We start from the raw sequence: 12,117 nt of genomic DNA, 5'->3' as shown, positions 1-12,117 counted from the left end.
GCCAACTTGAATTGCAATAAAAATGTCTAATTATAGTAGAATGTAGTTTTTCCCTACTACATTAAGGCAAATTCAAGCCAATTACAATCTCGAAGACTGCTAATGTGGTTACCTTGAGGTTACCTTGAGGTGCTTCCGGGGCTTAGCATCCCCGCGGCCTCCTGGTTGCTGGACTGATCAACCAGGCTGTTGGACGCGGCTGCTCGCAGCCTGACGTATGAGTCACAGCCTGGTTGATCAGGTATCCTTTGGAGGTGCTTATCCAGTTCTCTCTTGAACACTGAGGGGATTGCCAGTTATGCCCCTTATGTGTAGCTAACTTGGATGTGGTGCCCACATCCAAGAAAGGAGAAAGGTACAAGACCGCTCTCATCGATATGCATCCCATGACAAATATTCAAAAGACAAATAAAAAAAAAAAAAGAGGAAGGTGGAGCACCTAAATAGAACTAACTTCATAAGTGAGACAACATGAATTCTGAAATCACACAAGGCATGCCTGATGACCTGAATGAGCTCCATTACATGGATGCCAAGATAAGGAGGTGTGGCTTCTACCTCCTTTACACTCCTTTACACGAGTATAAAGAAGGTGTGGCTTTTATTTTCCTAGGTTGTCAAAAAAGCCTTGTAAAAGGTCAATTTAAAATTGGAAAAGCAAGCTGGGGTAACTGGAACAACACTGAACTGGATTTAAAAACATTTGACAATATGGAAACAATGTTGCAAAAGGAGACGTCAGAATGGTGGGAAGTGGCAAGAATCATAAATGTTAATGTTTGTATACAAAACAAAACTTATGGGAGGTTAAAAACAGAAGAGGGCTGCACAAAACTACAGGAAGACCCAGACAAGCAGCAGATATGGACAGACAAATGCCTTCTGGATTTAAATTCCCAATTAAGCAAAGATGTTTTGGGAGAGAGAAGAGGAGAGCAGAAAATTTTTATTGGATATACCAGACCACAGCCAACAATCATAATCAACTCTTAAGCAAAGCAAACATAAGATAATGTACAGTGTAGTGTAAAGATTAAATCATATTTAATCTAAAAACCTCACATCTCTGCAACTGCCAAGAGTTATTACAGATTCTGAGGATATTTCACTTATTCTCAGCAGCTTCAGAGCTCATGTTTAATTTGTCTGTGTCTTTAGTTCTGCTGTCACATCTGGATCAGCTGCACCTCTAACAAAATCTTTGGTACAATTGAAATAACTAAATTAGAAATAATATAGCATCTACTTAAAGATACCCAGAGATTTCACAAAATATTAACAACATCCAACTTATCGGGCAAGTTTCCCCATCATCCAATTTACGAGCAACCTGGTTCTAAAACAATCAGGTGGATGGAATACAAGGCTACCAAAATCACAACATTGGCACTCACCCCAGGTAACAACCTGCAACAACACTACAGACTTACCACAAACCACCATTTTTCCAGACATCACCATCTCCAGCATGAACATCGTATAACAACCACTGTAACTAAACAATATCAAATATGCATCTAAAATTATCATACCTTGTGCTTGTGTCACCATAATAACAAATGTTACACAGTTCAAAGGAAAGCTGCTTGTTTGATCAGTTCACCTGACCTAACATCAATGCTTATGCCATTAGCTCCCATACAGTACATTTCAGGAACTGCAACCTGCATACAATATTCTCATGAATGATCACACAACTCTCCTTACATTGCAACAGCTTTTCACACTCCATATTATGCATGTTAGTGGCTTTGTAATAACGTACCAGTTAATCACCAACATATGTACTTTCACAACCCATTTTACCTTCTTGTGATCATACATTATATTAAATAAATACTACATTGACTAATTTGTCCATTCTACAGCCATCTTGTGAAATACATTACCACCCTACAGTTTCTCTGGCGTATTTCATCTACAAATTGTTTAAAAATGCTTTTGGAGAGAGCAATTTAAAACTTCTGCCGATTCTTCTTTCTCTAGTGGTTATCCTGTGTACAGACAAATTTGCCTTTGCCATAACCTATTCTACATGAAGAACAAACAACCTCTGAGGAAAATCAACTGAAGTTCCGAGATGATTCGAAACCGCAACCGAGACACTCCCAGCAGCTGATGCTAACCACTGAACCACTCCGACTTGCAGACGACGAGTCACAATAACGTGACCGAAGATATGATGACCAAACCACATATCAGCAGATGAAGAAAGGACTTTTTTGCTCACAACTTGATAATGGTCCAGGACAAACCGAAACGTCATTGTTTCTTCATCTTCTGATGTGTGGTTTGATCATCAATCTGACTGCCTGTGATTTCAGTAGAAATCAGCTGTATAACTTTTACCAAGCCAGGGTGGTCCAGTGGTTAGTGTGATTTCTGTGTAAACAACCTCTATATTATTGAAAAACTCAAAGTAAATCTGTAAAAGGTTTCTTCCACCTGAAAACGTACCTTACTGCAAAGGTCCCAGTGAACCTTTGGAACATACACATAGGACAATTTTGAGAGATCCTTTGCACAACGTTCACCATTGTGTCCTTCATTAATGAAGTCCAACTCTTGTTCCAGGGTGCCTTTGAGGTCCTACAATGATACCAATACTCTATTACAATGTACATAATTACTGTATAAATAATAGATTACTAAGGTAACCAATAGCTCAAAACATCAAAGAAAATTTTAGAATTAATTACCTTTTAAAATATAAAAACAAATGAAAACAAATTCCAAATTTTGTAATCGATATTCAATCAGATACCAATAATTAAGATATGCCTCGTATGTTAGCTCTTGGAAAACACATACTTGACTATCTTCATGAATTTCTCATCTTTAAATCTATACTCAAGAAAAACTATAATTGTAACCAAATACAGTACCTTCATAACCCACTTGAGGGAAAACTTGGGATGCATGATTTGTATAATTTCTAATATCAATTCTATGGTTGCTATGTCTCCCTTGAAGCGATCCTGAAGATCAATGTACTGAACTTTCACAGCAACTTCCTCCCCGCTGTGTGTCCTGGCTCGAAACACCTATGGAAATAATAATTAATAGCTCTCCGGCATCTAAAATAGCATGTACAAACACACCAACTATATGCAGATATTGCATTTTCTAGGTGTATCCTGTACTATTTAGTTTTATTCTGTCATCTCCAATGCCTTGCTTTCTTCCAGGAGCTACCCACCAGGTAGTACAGTAGTTGCAAAACGTTCTTCAGGAGACTTGTTCCCCAAACACACACACACACACCTTTCACTATCAAGCTCTCTTCCTACCATTCATTAATTTATATATTGTTTCACTCTTTCCACTATTTTTTTTTTTTTTTTTTTTTTTTTTGCTGATAGCAATTTATCAAGTGTTCAAATTTATCAATTTATCAAACATTATAGAAGGATGTGGCCCTCTTTTAAAATACAATATGTATGTACTGTACCTGAGCTAAACTAGCAGCAGCAACTGGCTCATCATCAAACTCTCTAAACATATCTTTGTGAGAACATCCAAAGTCTTCTTGGAAGAGCATATCAATCTCGTCCCACCTACGATTAAGGCACCTGTCTTGTAGAGCCTGAAAAAACAACTTGGTTATATTTCAAGTTTAGAAAAAGATCAAGCGTACATGAAAAGATCTTCTCTGAGTAGCCGCTCTGTTTCTCCCATTCTCTCCTATCTTTCCATGAGCTGTTTATAGTTCAGGTTTGGACAAAAGTGAAGCGAGTAACACCTCGCTACTCTGATGATGGTACAGTACAGGTGTTCACACCTGTACATTATAGATATAACAGGTGCTTGAAAATATCTCCATTTCATGAGGAAGGGATTGTTGACCTAGTTTAGCTTGGTCATATCCTCATGAGAGCAGGACATTGCCTAAGGTGGCTACTGAGCGGTCTGGTCAGGATGTAACTTTAATTTACACTCAAAGCCTTAATTTTATTACTGTCAAAGTTAACAAAAAGAAAAATGTAATAATCATCAAAATTGCCATTTGTGTGATGGGTAACACAAAGTGTGATAACTGAATAATTTTACTAAATAATATGACCATATACCCATAAATGCAGACTTCAAGATTAGCCACAGAGAAGCTTACCATGTAATGCCATGGTAATACCATGTCATTACCATGGAAATGTACAGATAAATAACAGCACCATACAGTTACTCACCTTGAGTGTGTTGACATACTCAGTAGGCAGCACATGGTTCATAGACACTAAACCTTGGCCCAGCTTTACGTACAAGCCTCCATTCTGTTGAAAAACAAACTCGGTCAATCCTGTCTGTCTTTATGAAACTACCGTGTTAAAATGCAAATAAGATCCTATTTTCTAGGATTCCAAAGTAATACATCGTGTCGACTTTAAAAAATGTGGCTAGCTCCTATATTTAAATACTCAAAACTTTCTTCTTATTTTGAAATCCAACAATATTTTACTTATATTTAATGCCATGGTTCACTTTGGTAATTTCCCATCCTTGAGAGTATGGGTTCAGTGACAATTGTATGTGGTCAAGCCACAGCTGAAAAGTCCAAAGTTTGATTCCTGTAACAGGGCAGAAGCTTTTGGTCAAAGTTTCCTTGTACTTGATGAATTTGTTCCAGGGGTTCATGTGGTAACTACCCACTAACCTGTATGAACCAGGTTTTTAGTTTAAAATACCCAGATGGGTTAAAAAAAAATTGCTTTAATATGGGCCACCCGAGTTATTTCTATTTAAAACTAAACTTGTAATTTTGTTATCTATTATTGAATAGATAAAAGCCTAGTTTTTTTTTTTTACCAACCTTGCTTTGCTCACCCATCAGTAAACAAATACCCAGGGGAGTTAGGCAACAACTTCGACTATGGGAACCATAAAGTGAACTATAATTAGAATCCTCCACCGATACTTCAAACCCTCAATTTTAATAGGACTCCTGCAGCAGCAGTTGAAACAACTGTCAAAAAATTCTGCCTGCTGGTATGGTCATGGCTAGTGAAGCATTCAACACTTACTGGGTAACAATAGATGTGAGATCATTGGATTTTTTCAAGTGTAAGATGAATATATTAAGCGAGTTTGGTTGGGTATAAATAGGAGCTGCCTTGTATGGGTCAATAGGTCTTCTGTAGTGTTCTCTATTAGGTTTGTATGTATTTGTGTGGGAAGAGTGGTGATAGAAAACCTTTAAGACCTCAGGAAGCACATAAAAGCGAGAAAGGAATGGAAAATATGAACAGAACAAAAAACAACAAAACTGAAAGATGATGAAATGCTCCTTCTAATTAGGATCCTCTCTGTTGCTACCATAGGCAATATCCTGCTCTCACTAAGACAGGACCCAGACACAGCCATGTTATGTCAATATGTACGTCACAACACAGTGGGTACGTTTTCCATTCTGTAGGTGTTATCAGGCCTGGTCACCAATTAACACCTATGGCCAAACCACCACCTCTACCAAGAAACAATAATAATAATTAATTTTTTTACAAGAAGGTACAATGGGTGTGTGAGATACATAAGATTGGTATTTTTACATTCTTGCAAAGCCACTAACACCCATAGCATTTCGGGCAGGTCCTTAATCTAATATATCAGATAAGATGAAATGGTGCATTGTAGCAAAATGTATATCAACATATAACTACAATATAAATTGACCAAGACGATTACTCTGGTGAAGAAATATGTCTCAAGTACCTAATATTGGGGCAGTGGGTAGTACAAGATATAGTGCAAGTTTGAAGCACAAGGCAGGAAACTATGAGAATGAAATTAGGTACTTTTTGGTTTTACTTTTGTAAAAAGGCATAGGTTGGACAATTTTTTAATTGATTAAGGAGGGAGTTCCATACACTGGGTCCTATTTTATTTGCATGGAGTGTTTGCACAGATTTAGTTTGACTGGGGATATCAAAGAGATATTTATTTCTGGTGTGGTGCTCATTTGTTCCATTACACTTATCAAAGAAAAGTTTCTGACCAAGATTAGCATTTAGGAACAAAGTTTTGTACATGTGAATAGCACATGAGAATGTGTGGAGTATGTTTAGCACGTTAAGGGACTTACACAGAGGGACTGTGTGCTGTCTAAATACAGTCTGTTATAGTTCTGATAGCAGATTTTTGCTGAGTGATTATGGGCTTGATGTAATTTGCAGTGGTTGAACCACATGCAGATACCATATGTAAGATAGCGATAGATTAGCAAGTATTACAAGGAGAGGAGAGCAGAGTGGGGAACATAATATCCGATTTTCGAGAGTATGCCGACCGTTTGAGACTTTTTTTGGCTATGTGTTATATGTGGGTGCTGAATTTCAGTCTCTTATCTATGTATAGGCCAAGAAACCTTCCCTCATTTTTATTGCTAATATTAACATTGTCTATCTGAAGTTGAATTCGATTTTAAGATTTACTACCAAATAAAATGTACAGTAGGTCTTTTCTATGTTTAGTGTAAGTTTGTTGGTTGACGTCCATGAGTGGATTTTTTAAATTCATTATATACAATATTATTTAATGTGTGTGGGTTAGAGTCAGAATAGATGAAGGTTGTATCATCAGCAAATAGTATAGGTTTAATAATGTTAGAAACACTTGGCAAATCATTGATGTATACAAGAAATAGGAGGGACCCAATGATGCTGCCCTGTGGCACCCCTAATGTTAATGGTAGAGTTGGAGAGATTATGTTATTGATGACTACATACTGGTGTCTATCACCGAGATAGGAACGAATATAGCTCAGAGCAAGGCCTCGGATACCATAGTGAAGTTCAAGTAGGAGGTAGTTATGGTTTACAGTATCAAAGGCCTTTCTGTGAACCCAGCCCTTCCTTGCTGCTCTGTTTATAATGACAGTGCTGACATCTGGTGATGGTCAGGTCCAACTAGCAATTAGCAGAGCAATACTTAATGTTCTCCTCAATTCCATGTAACATACAAAGTAGGTTTTGAGAGTCGATGAATGAGTCTTGTGCCGGTCATTCCAGGCTGGAAAGCATTCTTCAGAGTCTTCCATCCTCCACTATAACCTGCAGGGAACATTTGAAACGATTCCCAATGCACTGGAGAGTGCATGTCGGCCAAACCTGGTTGTGTTTGGTCCTCTCCTCAGGAAAATATGGGTATTACCCAAGAGAGCATTTGAGTGGTTTACCTTACAAACATTAATACAGTATTTGGAAAAATGCATGGTAATATAAAGGATGTAAAAGATAGCATTTTTAATTCAGTTATTTCATCATCCATATGAAGTACAGTACACTATTCTCAAATTATAAAAAATACTAAGCAGCAGCAGAAAATCACATGATCAAACTTTAATAACTATTTAGTATTCAAATATGAAAATATATTTCAGATCATCTAGCAACAAAATGCTAAAAAAGTGAGAAAAGAAAACAGCACCTTCAAACAGCCTTTTAATACACGCTCCGCAGAACGCTGGTGAACTCTAGATAGTGCATCTTCATATTCATCACTTCCTTCATCAATACCATACGTTGCCCACTGGTAGTCGAGTGAAATAGTCATACCAATCCACAATGTCCTGATTTGAGAATTCTTATTAAACACTAAGGGAATGTTGTATTGAAAAACAGGGACCTGGCCTTCAAGTGCCATTAACAAAAGATGAATTATAAACAAGATTTGAAGGAAGATGAGGATCAGCATGTTAAGAGTCAGAACTGGGGTTTACTATAAAAATTTGTGCAATAGTTGTACGAGTACTATAGATGTATCCCTCTCAGAATGATCTACCCTCTTCTGCTTATTCGCTTATTCAGCAAACCAAATCAAATGATTGGTCTATTTCTCAAAAAGACCACCTGGTAAGGATAATTCTATTACATATTGTATTTAACTCTTCATCAAGTGAGTCCATGACTGGTGTTCCTCTTTAACCTACCACCTGCTCCTGTTTATCATCCACAGTTATCTATCTTGTTGAAATGCAAAGGCCGACAACTGCTAATGTCTACAATTAACTATGTCAAACAAACTGGTAACCTAAAATTACACCAAGCCTGCTTTATGGATAAGGCTTAGAGGGGAAACCTGCGGTGAATAATTTGCCCTCTTTATTTATCATATTCCAGTCACATAAGTTTCCTAAAAATAAAATCATTTGTCATTTTTATTTTATTTCACTAACAAACTTTCATATTAAAGTAATTATATTATCAAATTAAATGACCCTTGTTGCTTTGATATTTGATTTAGTACACTGCAAACTTTTCATCATGTTTCTCCCTTAAAAAAAATGTGCATCGAGTGTGTGAAAAAACTTGCTTGCACACTCTACTCCAATGCTCAGAATGTAGAGCATACTCAATGCTCAGAACCAGACGAAGACTCTAGCCAAAGAACTGTCCACTGCTATTCACCTTCAGACACTTTTACTCAGGAGACAACTGACAAAACTGACCGAGAATAATTAATGGACACGCAATATGACCAATGTACTGCATTAACTAGGACATTGGACACATACAGTATAGCAAACCAGAGTACTGTACTATATAGTATGTGATAGGGCCAGAGCATCAAAACTTCAAAAGCAAAGATAAACTTAGTTTAGTAATTGGTTCCTGCTTTCCACAGCTACTATACATGGCAGTCAATGTACAGTATGGAACATTCTGTAATATACATACTGTACATTACAGGTTGTAATTGGCTGATAGGGTAAGCCTGTTAAATCCAGTGCTGGATGAACTATTTACAATAACTCCCAAGTACTCTTTATGACTGTGTAGGGATGCTATCCTGTGGCACGAGTGCTGTATGTTATCCTGCCTGATTGAAGTTGTGTAAATTCTAGACGAGCATGAGAGAATGCTAGTAAGAGTAACATAAGCAGCTCAAAGTTATACAGTAGTATGGTATCATGCCTTATAAATAACAGTTAAAATATGTTTTGGTATATGAAAATAAACAATTCATTGTCCATAAAACATGTACCATAAAACTCTTGAGCAATGTATTTAAATTACCATAACAATATACTGTATGAAGATACAGTATAAATAAAGAGCAGTGAGGCTATGATTGAGATGGGGGACCAATTAAGAAAATCCAAAAATTAAACATTTTAAATAGTTAATGATAGGGATCATACAAGAAAATGTATTGAAAGGCAAACTACAAATTTAAAAAAAATTAATGAAAACTGCATAACTAAATCTTGTGAACTTACCGATGTATATAGTAGTAAAGATAATTAAAGATATCTGTTTAATATGGTTTACCATTGATGGACACAGGATCCCTGATAAGTCTTATCAAGTTCTCCCCCTAGCCACCTTGCCAAGACTACTTTTCCCATTTAGTGCTCTACAATAGTACACTAACTCTTAAGTACATATTTACTGCTTGGTTAACAGAAGCACTGGGAGTAAGGAAATGTGCTCCAATGTCTCACCCTACCTGGTAATTAATCCCAGGATCAATTGTTTGTCAGCAGACTATACTACAGATCACAGTGTGCTTGACTAAAAAGAAAAACCATTCCCTCTTCTGACGAATACATTAGTTACTGTACTGGGAAGCACTTTACCTGAAGAATCTTCCAATTCCCTGAACAGTGACAGTGGTCTGCCGTCTGGTAATATCATCACTGAGAGCATAGTAGATCCCACCAGTCATCGGCACAGCCACGGCCACACCACCACTAATCTTCCCCAGTACTGCCAAAGTTCGTCTTTTTCTCTTCGGTGTTGAAGGCACTTCAGAGCAATATTTTTTTAAAACTTTCCAATTTGTCACCCGAGTTGGGCGAAGAAAGCTACGAGCAGCATACATAACTGAAAAATATTAGAACTTTATAATAAGTATTACCGATATATATCATGAAGGATTACACAGCATTACAGTATACTGTACAGTACTCGTACTGTACTTATTTAGCAGTTTCCAACATTAAGTTATTAAGCAAATAACACCTAGCTAATATATCAGTCTTTTTAGTGTAGTCCTTTTATGTAAAGTCAAATACAGTACTGTATCAGGCTAAGTAAAACTCATTATTCAAAACAACAATTTACACTAAATTGTGTTATGTCATGTTAAAGTATGTAGGTAATAGGGACAAGATTTAAACTACCAATTAATAAAGATTCCAACACCCAAACCAACATAAAACTATACTGTATTTACGAAATCTTTTTTACCGAATGTTATCGCGAGTCTTGCCATGTTTTATTTTAACAATCAATAGAGAAAACATCTTTCTTCTCCAACTTCAGTTAAATAAACCAATCAAAGTGAGGAGAATCAGAAATACTGTACTATACAATACAATTAAAATTTTGGATTTGGCCTAAGTAGCATTCACAGTAAATTCCTGATTTTACAATGAATGACTTTCCTAGTTACTGTACTGTAATTAACTGCAAAATGCAGATATTAATGTTAAGAACAATTTAATTTCAATTTCTTTATTATGCACCCCATACCCATCCCATGGGCACCAGTGGATATGGTTACAGAGACATATGATGGGTTCAGGAACGGAACCCCTTAGTTCGTTTAGCTAAGCAAGTAACAATCTTGTGAAGCTAGTTACACAATTGTTGATGTTACATACACATGTATATACAATCATTTACACAAATATATATAAAACGATTATTGATATGTACTGTATATCACGTGATTCAACACGAGGCTCACAACACAGTCAACAGTCACTATACAAGGCGCTTTATATCTATGGTGAATCACACAGTTACTAGTCTTGCTCCACACCGCTACCCACTGGATGGGGGGCAGTGTGCAGGACAAACATATATAAATTGTGACACTAGCTCTCCAAATATGTCAGTTTCTTAATTTAGAAATTGTACTTGTAGTCGATCTCGAACCCATTGTTGGTGTGACAACTTATATTGAATGTTGTAACTAGCTCATCAAGATTGTAACTTGCTTAACTAAATGAACTGTGGGGTTCAGTCCTTGAGCCCATTATGTGCCTCTGTAACCCTTTCCACTACCGCCCACAAGATGGGTATGGGGTACATAATAAATGAACTAAACTAAACTAACTCCACACCCACCCAGTTACAAGATACATAACAAAGATTCACTGTACAAGTACTATAATTATCAAGATATATCACAAAGGTTCATTTTCCAAAGCAGCACCTAGCCACAATTCTTAAGGTTGGGCAAGACGTTCTCAACATAATGTTGTTTGTCTTACAAATGTTCTCAGTGACAACCAATTCACATTAAGCTTCTGTTAGCTCTTAAGTTTAATTCTTAGTGACATGTCACAAAAGAATATTTAAAAACGTTTATAAGACCAGCCGAACATGAACCGTAATTTACCTGAATTTACCTAAGGGCACTAGTGGCCTCGACGAGGACAGGAAGCTGGCGGCTTGTCAAAGCCCCCACATTTGTCCTGATGATTTTGGTTAAAACTGGATCGCAAATCATAAATATAAAAGTGTAGGACAAAAAGAAGTGTAGTTCATTTATTATGCACCCCATACCCATCTTGTGGGCGGTAATGGAAAGGGTTACAGAGGCACATAATGAGCTCAGGGACTGAACCCCATAATTCATTTAGCTAAGCAAGTTACAAAATTCAAGAGGTTACAAAATGTTATTGTGGCGTCAATACTGACGGGGGGTAGAGGTGGTACAAGAGGTATGCTTGCAGTAGGCATGGCTCTCAACACACACACACACACACACATTAGCTCCCTCACTACCCAAGGTGGCACAACTATTAACATGTCCCAGGACACTACTTATGTGTTACTTACCGTCACTGGCCACAAACTGCGGTGTTAACGATTACTTAACGATTACTTTTTGGCCTGGGCGCGAGGGGCAGCAGGTTGGGTAAAGTAGTTGGTTCGTACATAACCCTTTCATATAACTTCGGTTCGGTACACATATATATTGTATATATACAATAATATTATATATATATATATATATATTGTATATATATATATATATATATATATATATATATATATATATATATATATATATATATATATATATATATATATATATATGTATATAAATAGGGGTACCACCTCTGATGGAATTGTAGGGACCCATGGCCTCGGAGAAGAAAATAAAGAG

General features: G+C 36.8%; 1 protein-coding gene across 6 annotated transcripts in view; it reads right to left on the bottom strand.

Annotated features, from left to right (window-relative positions):
* Adck5 (aarF domain containing kinase 5) overlaps positions 1-11,914 on the bottom strand; it is a 43,028-nt gene extending 31,114 nt beyond the window's left edge. For all 6 annotated transcript variants that reach the window (XR_006774598.2, XR_011224035.1, XR_006774599.2 and 3 more), the window contains exons 1-7: positions 11,787-11,914; positions 9,572-9,818; positions 7,420-7,561; positions 4,188-4,271; positions 3,452-3,586; positions 2,886-3,044; positions 2,458-2,589 (exon numbers count right to left, since the gene is read on the bottom strand). Coding sequence is in view for 3 of the 6 variants with exons in the window: in XM_045764992.2 (XP_045620948.1) it covers positions 2,458-2,589; positions 2,886-3,044; positions 3,452-3,586; positions 4,188-4,271; positions 7,420-7,561; positions 9,572-9,816 (897 nt within the window). In the remaining 3 variants the exon portion in view is untranslated. The remainder of the gene's footprint in view (positions 1-2,457; positions 2,590-2,885; positions 3,045-3,451; positions 3,587-4,187; positions 4,272-7,419; positions 7,562-9,571; positions 9,819-11,786) is intronic.
* Positions 11,915-12,117: the final 203 nt, after the last annotated feature.

This window comes from Procambarus clarkii, chromosome 69, assembly GCF_040958095.1.
Source record: "Procambarus clarkii isolate CNS0578487 chromosome 69, FALCON_Pclarkii_2.0, whole genome shotgun sequence".
NCBI classification, from domain to species: domain Eukaryota; kingdom Metazoa; phylum Arthropoda; class Malacostraca; order Decapoda; family Cambaridae; genus Procambarus; species Procambarus clarkii.
Note: the sequence above shows the minus strand (reverse complement) of the source record. Positions and strands in the feature narration are given on the sequence as shown.